This window comes from Rattus norvegicus, chromosome 8 (genome assembly GCF_036323735.1).
Source record: "Rattus norvegicus strain BN/NHsdMcwi chromosome 8, GRCr8, whole genome shotgun sequence".
In the NCBI taxonomy this organism is placed as follows: Eukaryota; Metazoa; Chordata; class Mammalia; order Rodentia; family Muridae; genus Rattus; species Rattus norvegicus.
Window position 1 is genome coordinate 65776198 of NC_086026.1, and position 16438 is coordinate 65792635.

Genomic DNA, 16438 nt, shown 5'->3' on the forward strand with positions numbered 1-16438 from the left:
CAATTGTGTGGTTTCTAGGTGTGGATTCCATTTAACTTTAGTTGACTGACAGCTAATGTCATGAATGAAAATATGTCATGAAAGTCCATGACATGTTTTAAGGTTGGCAAAGTCGGGCTGGAGAGATGGCTCAGCGGTTAAGAGCACTGACTGCTCTTCCAGAGGTCATGAGTTCAAATCCCAGTAACCACATGGTGGCTCACAACCATCTGTAACAAGATCTGATGCCCTCTTCTGGTGTGTCTGAAGACAGTGACAGTGTACTCGTCATATATAAAATGAATAAATAAATCTTTAAAAAAAAAAAAAAAGGTTGGCAAAGTCATATACTTGGGTCTTGTTACTGTTTTCTTTTTCAATTTAATGTTTTCTTTATTCTTTTATTTTTAGATGCAGCCCGGCAGGCCACTCATGATCATGAGGTAATTAGCTTTTTGCATATATGTCATATGTGCATGTGTGTGTGCGTGTGTGGTGTGTGTTAATGCTGTTTGAAATGCTGTTCATGAATAGTATGGAGTTTTTACTCATAATTCAGACTGAATGAGTTGCTTTGGCTGGAGGGTTCTTAACATATGGTAGACACTTATGTCATGAATCTGCCTTTGAACTACAGTCCCTAACCCCAATCTGCTCCTGTAGTCTAAGAAGTCTATTAGTTTTAAATGCCAAAAAATGGTTGGAATTCTGAGTAAGATACAGAAATGAAAGCCATCTAGTGACTGCAAGTTGGCCATAGTTTGTCATCAACAGACGTTGTCATCCCATTGTCAGACAGGTGATTTAGGAACTCCAGCATTTGGTTACTGGGAGCTAGCTGGGAGCTCTCAGCTAGCCGGGAGCTCACTGTGGCTGATGGCAGCTCAGTCCCTGTTCCTCCTTTCCTCCTCTCCTCTCCTGTCTCACTAGTGTGCTTGTTTATCAGTCTCTTCTTTCTGGTTTGCTTCAAGCCCGTCAGTAGAATTTAAGCCTGCATTTCTGTATGCTCTAACTTATACATAAGCTTGTATGTGTGGCTGTGGTACTTTTATGTGCTTCATACATGGACATAGTCTGTTAAATATGTGCTTACAAATAAATAATCCGTGGTCATTCCAAGTTTTAAAATGTCAGGGATTCACCTTTGCTCACCAAATCAGATTCACACTCAGCAGTCAGTCTTCCTTAATAAGTCCCAGCTTCCCACTCGAACACCGTGAAGCATTCAGTGCTCACCGTCTTCCAGGTCCTGCTCTCGTCTGCCTCGTGTCTGTATTCCTGGAATCTCCCTTCTACGCACATTGTTCTCTGCATCATCCTATTTCTGCCCTCAGAATTGAAGGCCTCCTTCAAGCCCTATTAAGTTCTGTATCCTCCTTAGCTGTTTTTATTTCTAGCTTATTTTAACCTTCAAAATTATTATACTTCTCCTGTACAGTTAACTCAGCTGGCCTGTCTAGACTCCTCTAAGTACTTCCATTGTTCACAATTCTGGATTATGCATGATCTCCCTGAGAGAGTTTCTACCTTTCTATCCAGTGCCATACCGCCTGGCATTACGCTCCTGCATGGAGGAGGTATTCTATAAAAACCTATTTTCTGTAAGAATCCAGAGATGACTGGAAAGCAGTGGAGACTTAAACTGGTTTTCAAGCTAGGAAAGCTCAGTGGGTGATGTGTTTATTGTGCGGCCATGCAGGTGAGTCCGATCCCTAGCACCCACCTGCACAATAACACGTACCTGCCATATTAGCACTGGGGAGGTAGAGACAGGCTGGGTATGGGTGGCCACCCAGCCTAACCTAATTGGCAAGTTCCAGTCCAAAGAGAGACTCCATCTCAACAAACACAGTTGATGGCTAATTCTTAAGGATGATACCCGAGGTTGACCTCTAATGTTCATATGTGCTGTGCTTTTGGAATGTTTCAGCAGACACTAGAGTTAGTAAAAACAGAATGTGTCTTAAAACATCCTGGATTCTAAATATATACTTATTTCTCTTATAAGGAGTGAATGAGCTCCCAATAAAGAACAGATTCTAGTCTGTATTAAAATACTAAAGCCTCAGACATCGCTTCAGCTGCCTCATCTTGCCAGTGAAGGGGCTAGTTGCTTAGGATAAGAGAACTTATTCAAGTTAAGTTAGAGGGGCCCGGGGGGGATGGCTCAGTAATAAAGAGCACTGGCTGTTCTTATCAAGGACCTGGGTTTATTCCCAGCACCTACCTGGTAGCTTACAACCATCTGTAACTCCAGTCCCAGGAGAGCTCTCTTCTGGCCTCTGCAGGCCCCAGGCACACACGTGATACATGAACATATATGTAAGCAAAAGACTCATACACATTAAAATAAATTAAATTTAAAAAATTAAAAACTGAGCTGGGCTTCGTGACATGTGCCTTTAGTCCCAGCACTCAGGAGGCAAAGGCAGCCAGATATATGAGTTTGAAGCCAGCCTGGTCTACAAAAGGAATTCTAGGACAGCCAGGGCTATTACATAGAGAAACTCTGTCTCCAAAAACCAAAGTAAATAGCTATGTAGATAGACAGACAGACAAGTAAAGTAAAGTTTAAAAAAAAAAAAAAAAAAAAAAAAAGGTTAGCTGCAGGAGAGTGGCTAAAACCGAAGTTCCCGTATCTCAGTTAAGGACTATGGGCAGCACGTGGAGTAAACTAAATGCTGTGGGAAGGAAACCTGCAGCGTCGATTCCATACTGGTGAAGACAGATTTACCAGTTTCCACGAAGTAAAGGTTTCTTTCTCAATTGACTTGAGATTCCCTAAGTCATTGTTGCTTGGACAGGAGCAGCAGAGTGCATCCAAGAGCTGACAAATGCTCCTGGAAGCCATTCCACTGAACAGAAGGCCCTGCATCCTGGTGATGATAATGGTCCTCAAGTAAAAGGCACTTGAGAGGTGCATGGCGCGCTCCTATGGCTCTGGCCCGAGCCTCACCCTAAATCACAGGCTGAAATAGATTGTGTTCAGGAAGCCCTCTGTTCTCTTCCCCGACACTCAGTGTACACAATGGAAATCCAGAGTGAGGAGCACTCTTGTCTTCTCAGATCAAAAACCAGCCCACTAGACAGGACAGCCAGTGAGTTTACTCTCTGGAAAGTATCTTCATCGCATGTGAAGGCTGAGTAAAACAATAATTTTGTTTCTCCTTTAATTTATGAAAAATGAGAAAATGACACTAGGGCTGAACAAATTAGCCCCTTTCAATGAGGAGTAATGGAATCCTTATGATTTTGATCCCATGAGCAATCCTTAGAGCGCTTAAGTATATCCCAGCCCCCAGCAGGAGCCTCTCTGTGCCGAGAAATGTACTCAGTAATGGAAGAGTGCTGGTGGTTTTTATTACCACTCTTCCTTAAGCAGGAATTCTCCGTTGCATTCAGAGATTGAACAGTTTCATTTAATTGCTTTAATGTTTCTTATTTTATACTCTAAGAATCTGTACCAAGGGGCAGTATATATTGCACCTAGCTGTCGCTAGCCTCTGCCCTTACATAATAAGTTGGGTTTGGACTGTTCTGGCAAAGAATAGAATGGAATTACCATTCTGAGGAGAGTCAAGACCTTGAAAAGGGCCCTTTGTGCCATGGTAATGGGAGCTAAGCACCCCCTTATCATTCTGAATGGGAAATACCGGGCCATGGCGAGGTCACTGTGCAGCTGAGTAGTAAATTGAACAAGGCAAGAGAGCTAACGTTACATGACTCTCTCCTGAGTCACTTATGGATTTAGGATTGGGCCTAGTGTGCCATGTGCATGCTGGGATTGTGTGGCCTGACGCTTCCTGTTCAAGCATATAGTCAACCTGCATCTATAGACAGCTACTAGAAATGCGGCTAAGACCCTGTCAGAACCATTCTCATTGAAATCCACTAAGAGCTGTTTTGAGGGAGAGGTGTGCACATCAAAATGTGGAGCTTTAATGGTAATACTGCTGTTTCTTTTTAAATTGTTCTAGAAAAAGTTGCTTTCTTCCATTAGGAAAACAAAAAAAGATGTGGTAAAAATTAGGTGTTCTGAAATTAAATTTTTCTCCAGTAAACAATTTTTCCAATTGCCATCTGTTTTTTAGAGAGATCATCTCACAAGCGCTGTGATTATGGGTGTGAAACATTAGATTCCCATCTCAGTAGGCAGTTCCTACAGCCCATCCCTTCCTAGGCAAACACCAATGTGGGACAGAATTCTGGCTGTCAGGTTTCCTCACAGCTGAACTGTTTAGCTCCTCTACTGGGCATCAAACCGCTTTTTTCTATTATTGTTATTGTTGTTCAAACAATGCCTGGCAGAAGGATACATTTTATCCTCTATGTTCTACATCATATCTCTTACCTTAAACATGTTTCTAGGGCTGAACCCTGGGTACTTTCTTTACTGCTTTCTAGTAGAGGTTTTGAATCTTCAGATTCCACAATTCCTCAATTTCTACTCTTCTCTTCATTTATTCACGACTTTGAATACAAACACCTATAACTTATATCCATTATACCTTCAACTTCAAATTAATTACAGAAATGGGAGCCAAAGAAAATTGAAATATTGGCTCTGCTCTAAGGGCTCAAGGTTGGAAGTGTTTTACAGTAGTCTTTTGATAGTTTTTATCTTAATGTTTCATGGGTGAATTAATTGGGGCTTTGCTATTTTCACTCTCACATAATCCTTAGTTTTTTTTTTTTTTTTTTTTTTTTTTTTTTTTTTGTCGAGCCCTGCTATTTCTAGCTTCTTGGGTTTATTTGTTTTTCCTGTGTCTCAAGAAAAGTCTTCAAGAGCCCTAAAGATACACTGCCCCTTGTAAACAGAGAGAAGTAGCAACGGAATGCCATTATGATTGCTCACTGGCAGAACTCTGCCGGGAATTCTTATTCTTCACTCAGCAAATCTAGATTGCATCTCTATCTCAGATATGGGAAGCCAGTAGGAACAACTGGAAGACCCCTTTTTCAATTCCTAACCCAGCCACATTCACAACTCTCCACTGTTGACTGTTCAAAGCTCGGGGCTAAGAAAAGACCTCCGTTGTCTTCATCAGTGAAATGCATGTGGGTTTGTTTTCAAGTCCTTCACTACCCAGCAGCCGTACACCTAAGAGATCTAATTCTAACTGCCGCAGCTCTGTGACATTCCATTCTAGTGAGGTGACTGTTCCCAGGCTCTCCTGGTTTGATTCCTGCCCACCAGTTATTTCTCTAAGGAAGACATGATCGTAGTATTTAATTTATCTTCTAAAAATTAACTCTTGTTCTTGATTCATAGAAAGAAACAGAAGTAAAGGAACGCTCTGTTTTTGACATCCCTATATTTACCGAAGAGTTCCTAAACCACAGCAAAGGTGATTACTGCTAGTGTGTGTGTGTGTGTGTGTGTGTGTGTGTGTGTGTGTGTGTGTGTGCGTGTGTGTGTGTGTGTGCGCGTGTGTGTGTGCGTGTGTGTGTGCGTGCGTGTGTGTGTGCGTGCGTGTGTGTGTGCGTGTGTGTGTGTGCGCGTGTGTGTGTGTGCGTGTGTGTGTGTGTGTGTGTGTGTGTGTGTGTGTGTTCCTGGGTCTTTGATTTCATTGCTCAGAAGCACCGACTGATAGCCCTCCTTAGGACTGGAGAAGATTCTGCTGCAAAGAGTGGCTGTTATTTCATCCTGTGACCAACTGTGACCAGGAAGAGAAAACAAGGGCACTGCAGCCAAAGTTTCTCTGGTCTCTGGATCAAAAGAAATAAATGTAAATCACTAAAGCTATGGCTTTTCGATAGGTAACCTAGAACCCTCTGTACAGATGAAAGTTTACATGGGAGTCCAGAATACTCAGTAAGAAACTGCAAAACTTGGAAGCCTGGAGAGATGGCTTAGAGGTTAGGAGAGAGCACTGGCCCCTCTTCCAGAGGACGCAGGTTCCATTCCCAGTATCCACATGGCAGTTTGTAATTCCAGTTCCACAGAATTTAATACACTCAACCTGGTCTCTGTAGATGCCGGGCATGTATGTGGTACATAGCTATACATACAGGCAAAATACCCACACACATAAAAATAAGTAAATCTTTTTTCTTAAAGAACAAAAGAAAAAGAAAAGAAATTACAAATTGATCTCACTTCGGGACAGATAGGTAACCACAGCCATGCTTAGCCAGCCAGCCCTTCTGGACACCCCTGTGTAGCCCTTCAGGCTTCTCACTGCAGGATTTTAAAAAGCAAAATCTAACCGAATGGTGGAAATTACCACTGTTTGTTGCAATGTTGTGTATTGACTGTGTTGCTTTAAGAATTAAAATAGCTCTGGGGAGCCGGGTTGTTGAAATTGCTATCTGGAGTGTTGTAAAGAGACGTAGCTAATGAGAGACAGCTAAGCAGAACTTCATAGAAGAGTCGAAGGGACTCGTCAGAGGCTCCTCCTCTTACCACGCATTCTGGGGGGCATTTGTCCTCAGCTCGTGAGGCAGAACTTCGCCAGCTTCGTAAATCCAACATGGAGTTTGAAGAAAGGAACGCAGCCCTACAGAAGCATGTGGAAAGCATGCGCACAGCAGTGGAGAAGCTGGAGGTTGATGTGATCCAGGAACGGAGCCGAAACACCGTCCTTCAGCAGCACCTGGAAACCCTGCGGCAGATGTTGACCAGCAGCTTTGCCAGCATGCCTTTGCCTGGTAACGTCATCCTCTCCGCACACTTTCAGTGGCAGGGAGAGTCGGGAGGACGGGGATTGGGCTTCATTTCTGTTGATATCAACGTGGAGAAGCCACAACGTGTCCCAAGAGGAAAAGAGAAGGGGAAAAAAATCCTGTCAAAATCTTCAGTGCAGGCTGGGAGGGGCATGGTGGTGCTTTCCTTAAATCCCTGTACTCAGGAGGCAGAGGCAGGAAGACATATCTGTGAGTTCAAAACCAGCTTGGTCTACTTAGAGAATCCATGATAGCCTGAGCTACATAGATTCTCAAAAACAAAAAAGAAGCTAGGCATGGTGATGCACTTTTAATCTCCACACTTGAGATGCAGACGTAGGTGGGTCTCTATGAGTTTCCATATCAGCCTGATCTAGTTCCAGGATACCCAGGGCTATATAGTGAGACCCTTTCTTTCTTTTTTTTTTTTTTTTTTTTTAACTTGAGTATTTCTTATATACATTTCGAGTGTTATTCCCTTTCCCAGTTTCCGGGCAAACATCCCCCTCCCCCCTCCCCTTCCTTGTGGGTGTTCCCCTCCCAACCCTCCCCCACTTGCCGCCCTCCCCCCAACAGTCTAGTTCACTGGGGGTTCAGTCTTAGCAGGACCCAGGGCTTCCCCTTCCACTGGTGCTCTTACTAGGATATTCATTGCTACCTATGAGGTCAGAGTCCAGGGTCAGTCCATGTATAGTCTTTAGGTAGTGGCTTAGTGGCTTAGTGAGACCCTTTCTCAAAAGAAAAATTGTCCTTCCAAACTTTTAAATTCACTGGTCATTCAGACTTTCGTCCAGTTCTGTTTTAATATAACCCATTCCTTAACATTAAAGCGAATTGGATACTCAGACCCACGTGGGTGGTCAGGTGACCAAGCCTAAGGAGAGCACTTTCTTCCACCAAGTCTGCCTTGTATTTATTTATGCTTTAGTGGGAAGGCAAACAGCACTGGCATTTCTTACTACATGTTCATTTTGATAACAGTCAGAGCAGTTTTGAGTCTGGCAATCTCAAATCTTTGGTTACACAGCTCCTCATATAAACTGTATTGTATTGCCCATCTGTTTGGAGCAGTGGTTCTCAACCTTTTAATGCTGCTTGACCCTTTAATACAGTTCCTCATGTTGTGGTGACCCCCAACCATAAAATTACTTTGTTGCTACTTCATAATTGTAATTTTGTTACTGTTATGAAACAATGTAAATATCTGTGGTTACTGACAGTCTTAGGTGACCCTGAGTCCCTTCCCCCTAAAGGATTTGTTTACTCACAGGTCGAGAGCTACTGGTTTAGAGTATGTATTAGTTACTTGTTGCTGTAATAAAATGTCATGACCAAAAGAGACGTAGAAAAGAGTTTACTTTGGTTTATGGCTATAGAGTCCATCATGGTGGGAAGTGGAGCAGCAAGTGACAGGCCGGGTGACCAGAGCAGGATGCTTGCTGTGAGAGCAGAGCACATCTGCAACCAAACACAGCAGGCAGAGAGCTGACTGAGGTGGGACAAAGATACCAACTCAGGAGGCCTCTCCTGCATCGTACTACCTCAGGCAAGCCTCCATCTTGTTTCATGGCCTCCCACAACTGTGCCAACCAGGGGCCAAAAGCTGAAATAAATGAGCCTGCGGGGGACGTTTCTCACCCAGACCACCACAGAATATAAAGATTAGCTTCCTGTCTTCCAGATCTAAAATTGTCTCCTAGGCAATTAAAAACCGTCTGTGGAACAAATTACATTAGTGTCATGGTTTTGTTTTGGTTTTTTTTTTTTTTTTGGTTTTTTGTTTGTTTGTTTGTTTGTTTTTTTGTTTTTTTGCATGGATTTGTTAAATGTCATGTAGCTGAAGTGCATGGGAAAGTTTTCTTAACTGTGTCTTCTTATCTCTCTTCAGGAAGTGGAGAAATACCAACAGTGGACACCATTGACTCATACATGAACAGATTGCACAGTATAATTTTAGCTAATCCCCAAGACAACGAAAACTTCATAGCTACAGTCCGAGAGGTTGTGAACAGGCTTGATCGCTAAGCACTGGTGAGTGCTCACCGGTAGGACACTTAGTGCCAGCCCTTCAGTCCTCAGACCACAACGACTGCTAAATCCTGGAACTGCACTAACTGAGGTGGAGGCTTGACTTAGATTCCTGCTGTGTAATTGCTAGAAGTCTTTCTCAATGATAGTAAAAACAGACTTGAGGTGGTTTCTTAGACACGTGTCAGCCATGTTTAATGGAAGCAACATGATTTTTGTTGTCGGAACTCAGTTCTAGTTTTGCCTCTTACTGGTTTCCAAAGGGTCTTGAAGACTCTATGGGAAAGTTTAATGGAAATCACTGAAAAGAATAGTTCTCAGAACAAAATAAATAGCATTCACCTATTAATCTGCCTCTTCCCTAATAAATAGTGCTAATTTATAGATATCAAATAGGAACTTGTATATTTAATCCTTTCTAAGTAAGAAGCGTTCTTATTCACCACTCAGTAGCAGTGTGGCAGTTGTATGTTAAATGCTGATATACACTACGCTTCAGTGGAGCAATTCATGTCCTAATTTTAAGTTTTTTTTTTTTTTTTAAAAAAAAAGCCATTCACAGTAGCAGGGAAGAGGCAAGAGGCTGAGGCAAGAGGATTGTGAGTTCAAGACCAGCATGGGCTAACACCAGTAAGACTGTCTGAAAAAGCAAACAAAAGGATATAAAGAGGTAGCTCAGCTGTTAGGTGTTCTGAGGTTTTGTCCCAGAACCCACATAAAAGCCAGCTGTGGAAGAGGAGTGGGGTGGGGCACGTGGCTCTTGGACCTTGCTGGCCAATCAGCTTAGCCTAATTGGTGAGTTCCAGGCCAATGAAAGACCTTTCTCAAAAAAACGAAGGTAGATGGCCCTTGAGAAAGACAGCTTTGGATGCATATCTACAAAAACACTCACCCACATCCAGTAAAACAAAAAGTAAAGCTGAGCTCTAATCCCACACTTAGGAGTTCAAGGCAGGAGAGTCACCACAGGTTCAAGGTCAGCCTGATCTACTTAGTGAACTCCAAGGCTAATATACCAAGACCCTATCTTTAAAAATACATTTTTTTTTTAAAGGAGGCTAGGTATGGTGGCTTGTGCCTTTAATCCCAGCAGAGGCAGGTTGATCTCTGTAAGTTCAAGGCCAGCCTGGTCTAGATAGTGAATTCCAGGACTGTCCAGGACTATATAGAGAGAACCTGTCTTTTAAAAAAATTAAGGAAGACTGGGGAGATGGCTCACTAGTTAAGAACACTTGCTGTTCTCCCAGGGGACCCAAGTTCAATTCCCAGCACTCACACAAAGCAGCTCACAACTGCCTGTAACTCCAGCTCCAAGAGATCTCATGCCCTCCTCTCCTCTGTGGACACCTGCCCTCACATGTACACCACACACATGAGTGAATGAATGAATGAGTGAGTGAATGATGGAAGGAAGGAAGGGGGGAAGGAAGGAAGGGAGGGAGGGAGGAAGGAAGGGAGGAAGGAAGAAAAGACAACAAATGAGTAGCAGCAAGTGTTATACATTCTTTGAGAGGAGGTGGACAGAAAGTACATTTCCAAAAGAGAGCTGCCCACAAAGAATTTTTGGTACGAATGGCCAGTCATCAGATATCATTTCTTTTTAAGACAAGGTCTCACTGTTTAGCCCTGGCTGGGCCAGGACTTATAATGTAAACCACGCTAGCCTGGAATTCCTAGAGATCCCCCTGCCTCTCCTTCCCAAACACTAGCATTAAGTGTTTTGTACTGACACATCTGACCAGACCACATTCTTAAATGAAAGCGGGGATGGATCACTGTAATTCCTAGAGATACCGTAACACGCCATCAGTAAAATAAGCAGCCCACAGTCTGTCGATTACATTGTTTCTTACCTATAGACATAGAGTCTGGGTGGAAATCTTCAAGTTGGACCACATTAGTGATAAAGCCATGTATTAAAACTCAAGCGATGGGCTGGAGAGATGGCTCAGTGGTTAAGAGCACTGGCTTCTTTCCAGAAGACCCAAGTTCAATACCAGCTCCACATGGCACCTCACAACTGTCTGTGAGATCCTACAGAAGATCCTCCACCCTCACAGATATACCTGCAGGCAAAACAACAATGCCCATGAAAGAAAAAGATAAAACACACACACACAAAATGAATAGCAGAATGCTCTTTAATTTTAAAGATTTCTTTATTATATAGAAGTACACTGTAGCTGTCTTCAGACACATCAGATCCATTACAGATGGTTGTGAGCCACCATGTGGTTTCTGGGATTTGAACTCAGGACCTCTGGAAGAGCAGTCAGTGCTCTTAACCGCTGAGCCATCTCTCCAGCCCAGCAGAATGCTCATAAGGAGTAGTGTGCATTTGAATCTCTGTCCTCTGGGTACAGAGCACCCTCATCCATACAACGTGGACTCTGCCTTGGTTTAGAGTTTGAGCAGCACATGTGAGAACACATAAGGCCCCTATCTCTCTATCTAACAAGGCAGCATTTGCCAACAGACAAAGACAATAGAGTCTTTTTCCTTGGTTGAGCCTTTGGGTAGTGACCATACAAGACTAATCATTATTCTTTAATTTTGGCCATGCTTAAATGAGAACAAGATTATCGTCCTTGTAGCAAGCAGCCAGATGGGATGGACTATACTTCTAAGAGCCGGCTGGACTCCCTGGAGAATGGAGATGCAGCATCAGGGCCGCCACTTATGAAGGGAACAGCTTGTAAATCTAGGCCTGGGATTCTCAGGAGCTCATCTTCCTTCTCACACAGTGTTTTCAATTAGCACTCTTGTAGGCTTAAAAAGAGAGAGCTGGGAGACTCAGCATGGAAGATTGTGAGGGAAATCAGTAATTGATAACGTGGAGTCTCCTCACCTAAGGAGAGGGCAATGAATTCGAGTATGGAGTATTCACTTGAGCATATGCCAGGAAGACTCTCCTAAAGCTGTCTACCATAAGACCATAAACTGTAGTGGCTGCTCTCTCAAGTATCTTTGAAAAACCTAGGCCATTACCAGGCTCCTTGATTTTAACCAAAAGTATTTTGTCCTTGGGAAAAAAAAATGTCTGAAACTGTTCTGTTACCACAGATCTTACAATTTCCAATGCAAACATAACCGAGCCCCCCATCCCAGGCTGTCAAGTGGAACAATTAGAAAGACGGTGATTAATACTAGCTTGGTCTCATTATACAAATATGTAGAGACAGACAGCTAGGCCTGATGTCCCCAGCACTCATGGTGCAATTAATTACTCTGACACCAGCTTGGCAAAGGCTTCATTCTACTGTAAGGAACCAGAGACTAAAGTGAAGCTCATAGGCCGCAAGTTTACAATTTTTAGAGGAGCATATCAGAGCTGGAAAAGGCCTTTAGAGACGTAACACACACACACACACACTCTCTCTCTCTCTCTCTCTCTCTCTCTCTCTCTCTCTCTGTGTGTGTGTGTGTGTGTGTGTGTGTGAGAGAGAGAGAGAGAGAGAGAGAGAGAGAGATTTATGTATATCCCAAAGAGAGGTGAGATGTAGCATTTGAAGATACCTGAGTAGATAATTTCAGATGCCAGGGCTAATCGTGATTGTGTAATCTGTCATTCAAGGGCCTCTGAAGCAGAGCCCTAACGTGACAGGGTGGTAGTAGGGCTAAGGTACTCAAGACTTAAAACAAAGCACTAAGGTAAATGCAGTGATTGATCTTAGTGACTTTTGGCCAGCCATTTTTTAATTTATTTTTATAGATATACAATGGAAGAATTGCCCTAGCTGTCACCTTTCTTGTGGCTAGCTAGCATCTAGAGACACAAAAGGAACTAGGAGGGTGTTTATGTTGAGACGTGATCACCATGACTGTCATAGTCTGTGTATTGCCCAGTTTATATTGAATCACAGAGTTTGGCTATTTGAAGATTAGAGATTATTCTCTTTATGTATTTTTATTGCATTTTATTCATTGTATCTGTCTTTGTCTATGCACATGTACACGGATATACCACAATGTATGGAGATCACAAAACAACTTCTGGGAGTTGATTCTCTTTTTCTATCTGTGGGTCCCAGAGACTGAACTCAGGTCACCCACTGAGCCATCTTGCTGGTGTAATGACTATTTTTAATCAGTAAGAAAATTAATTGATAGCATACATTCCTGTACAAGCAGATATCTTCAGTTTTATCCTTAAGGAAAACTGGCTTTGATTGGCTGTATATCCCATGGACTGAAGTGAGTTGCTAACTTCCCCCATCAGATTTCTCTGATCCTTGCTTTTTGATGAGCAGCCACTGATTTCTTGGCTCTCTTGGATCCAGGACTAGAGCAGGACCATATTTCTCATTGAACTGTCTGAAGCATCTCACTATTGCCTGTCTGAGGCTTTATGAGGTCTTTATTTCATACTTTACCCTGTTAGACCCCTCTCAAAAATCAAAGCATTTTTAAATCCATAACCCTCACTCCTGGCTGGCAGTTACCTTTTTGGTGTTTGTTTTTCTCTCTCTGTTCTACAGATCTTAGTGCTCCAAGATGTAGTGTATACACTTGCACAGAACGAGAAGCCGCCCATTGACATTTGAACTGAGACAGGGCAGAGGACTGCAGATCCCCCCTGTGAAAGAATTGTCAGTAAGTGAAATGCTTTCATCCCAGGAAGCTGCGTGAGGGGGCAACAGAGCCGATATGTGAACTCTGTAGGAATACCCTGTGTGAAGCTTTGAACGTGTACAGCCCCTCTGCTGAAGTGATCTGCACACATTCTCTTGACAACATCGACCCAAGACTGACATCTTCCTTCTCTCCGCAGCAGAAAGGGAGCTTTCTCATTGTTACAATCCCACTCCAGTTTTCTTACCCAGATGTCACTTTTTTAAATGCCTCTGGGGGACTGCTTTCCTTCACTCCTACCAAGATACACATCTCCATTTTCTGACCTCTGGGTTTTGTTGCTCAGCGGGGCTTTGAAGGAGAATTCTCATTGGATGGACCCAATCTTCTCCATCACTGCCCTGCTGTGACTCCAAAGAAGGGAGCTTCTTGTTGACAGTGCCCTGTGGAGCCAGGCAGTGTTTCCTGCCCTCCATGGTGCTCAGTGGGTGCCAGCCCCTCAGCAGGCTCTCTGACTGCTGCCCTAAAGGACAGTGCTCCCTCCTGCCTTCCTGGTCCTGCCTGCTGATCTCTGAGCACTGCTCCTGCTCAGACTGGGAATCCCAGCCACAGCAAGGTTCTTCAGTCCCCATCTGTTGGCAGTATCTTGTGGAGTACTTTTGCTGAGGAAAAGGTCATTGGTAAAGAGCGGGGAGGAGAGTGATGGAGCCCACATCTGACTAAGAGGAAACAGCAGCACGGTTCAGTGCACAGATCCATGCATTGAGATGATGGGAACGTCTTTGGAAGAAGTTTCATGAGCTCACAAGAAGGCACAGTGGAATCCACTTGTGTTTGCTTTCCTCTGTAGCCACTAACTGCCGAATCTGTGGAATCTATGAGGAAAAGGCAGCTTCCTTCCCTCCCTCTCCTTACTATGGAATTTTCTTGTTGTTTAATCACAAAAACAAACAGGTTCTGTTTCTCTCCTCAGGGTCGGTTTTCAGTTTTTGGGTTGGGTTTGGGTTTTGGGTTGGGTTTGGGGTTGGGGTTGGGTTTGGGGTTTGGTTTGGTTGTAAGTTTGGGGTTTGGTTTGGTTTTTTGTTTTCCTTTTATGCTCTAGAGAACAAGGATAGAGGTGGCAGCTGAGATCTTTGGAACCAAAGCAGAGCATGCTGAGTCCATGATCTAGGCACTGGCCACCAAAGGCAGGGCCCTCACATATGCCCATAAGCCAGAGCCCCCATGCTGTGGCCACATCACCCTGTCTTCTCCGTACTGCATCCTCTTCTACGTGCTTTATTAGCTAGTCCAAAGGGGGCAGCAGTAGTAATGAGAGCTGTGTGAGCACATGGAACTCCATGCACTGAAACCCACATACCACTCATTTAGAAAAAGACCTCGTAGGCACTGCACAACCAGCCAGCTCTGCTGCCTGTGTCTGCCCGGCTCCCTCCTCCTTAGATTGCTTGCCTGCTAAACCCATGCTAGAACTCACTGTCTGGCAGAAGGATACCCAAGCCTGTTCTGGGATTTTGTCTGTCTTCAGCCAGATGCTTCCTGCCCTTCCTTCCTTCCTCCTCATATTGCTGTTTCTCTCTGTGTGCAGTTCTGCGCCATTTCCATAGCACTGATCTTAACACCCAGATAAAGCTATGGCTTGGTCCAAAGATCATCTTTCTCCTCTTTACAGATGTGATACCTCATCTCATCTACACACATTTGCATAGCCAGAATTTAGGAGGATGGCAAGAGAATCTACAGGATGGAATCCTTGTCACAGCAACAGCTTCCTTTCAAATACTGCCTCGCCCAGCAGCTCAACACTTGCCTTAAGTGGCTGGGATTCAGTCAGGTTATGCAGGGCTGTTTTGTTCCACCTTGTCGCACCCCATGCTCAACATAGGGGAGGAGTTAAGGGTGCAGGCTGGCCCGAGGGTTTATTCCCTGAAGGTTCATGGCTGATCCTGCACCTACGTGTTCTCAAGAAGGAAGCAGTTACCAAGTCAGTGTTACACATTCCACTCTTGCTTTTTATTAAAACACAGGAGCAGCTGGGGAAGGGAGATGAGGGGCTTTATATCTGACAAGTTTTAGAAAAAGAAATATTGTGTACATGTGTTTGGAGCTGTTGAATTGCCAGGTTTCTGTACAAGCGTTTTGTAATTAAACTTTTGGATTTTCTTTAAGAAGTTGATGTGCTTGCTTGACATTTGTCTCATTAAAACTTTTCTGTGTTGAATCCATGTAATCAGTTTTGCTTGCATTGTAACAAAAGAGTTCTGCTTCTGCTTTTTTCTTCCGAAAGACTTCATCAGTTTTCCATTAATCAAGGCTGCTAGGCTCTTAGAGCAGTCACGTGTTCATTTTCCTAATTGCTGATTCAAGGCATCTTTACCTGTTGACAGTGCAGCTCTGCCAGTGTTCTCTAGAACAGTTCTGTGAGTTGGACTTCCTTCATGTGGAGGTACTATTCTGGAAGCAACTTGAATGTTTTTAAGTCAGTGACTCTGAAGTCCCTTGTTAGTTGATCTTTTGACAGAAGAAATGTTGTGCTTAAATTTCTGCTTTTTAAAAATAACCACACTTACCAATCAAAATATTTTAAAAGGCTTTGAAATCTTTAGGATGAGGCAGCCTTGACTTTGAGAGCCCACTCCTCCTGGGTGGCAGGTGTGTGGCACTCGACAAGTCTTGCATTGTGTCACCTCAGGCCTTCTCTTCTGACATCACAAGTGCCTTGACTTTCTTACCGTATTGTTAGAAGGCTAGAATTTGGTAAAAGAAACCACCATACTTTGAAAAGTGCCAAAATCGTCATGGTATCACAGGTAGGATGGGGTTTGATTACAATTAACAAAAACTCAGATCAACCATGGATTAAATCAGAGGTGTGTCTCTCTCACAAAACAGTATTGGGGGGGTTGGGGATTTAGCTCAGTGGTAGAGCGCTTGCCTAGCAAGCGCAAGGCCCTGGGTTCGGTCCCCAGCTCCGAAAAAAAGAAAAGGAGAAAAAACACACACACACACACACAGTATTGGGGTTGGGGGGCTATCCAAGACTGACACAGAGGTTCCTGTCTGCACCACAATGTAGCACATCTTTCAAGGTCACCTTGTGTTCCAACATAGCTACTTGGCCATTGGCCATCCCTTTGAAATTCCTGGCAGCATGAAGAAGAGACAAGGACAGACAGGCAAGCCTGATTTCCCA

The 16438-nt window shown here is 43.6% G+C and overlaps 1 protein-coding gene across 2 annotated transcripts in view; it reads left to right on the plus strand.

Moving 5' to 3' along the window:
• The window catches only part of Hmg20a (high mobility group 20A), a 75976-nt gene extending 60510 nt beyond the window's left edge, over window positions 1–15466 (plus strand). The window contains exons 6-10 of one of the 2 annotated variants that reach the window (NM_001108150.1): window positions 391–422; window positions 5252–5327; window positions 6415–6630; window positions 8534–8676; window positions 13152–15464. In NM_001108150.1, the coding sequence (NP_001101620.1) occupies window positions 391–422; window positions 5252–5327; window positions 6415–6630; window positions 8534–8670 (461 nt within the window). In that variant the 3' untranslated portion in view covers window positions 8671–8676; window positions 13152–15464. Of the gene's footprint in view, window positions 1–390; window positions 423–5251; window positions 5328–6414; window positions 6631–8533; window positions 8677–13151 lie in introns of both variants that reach the window. The other variant, XM_006243117.5, reaches the window with a different exon arrangement.
• The last annotated feature ends 972 nt before the right edge of the window (window positions 15467–16438 follow it).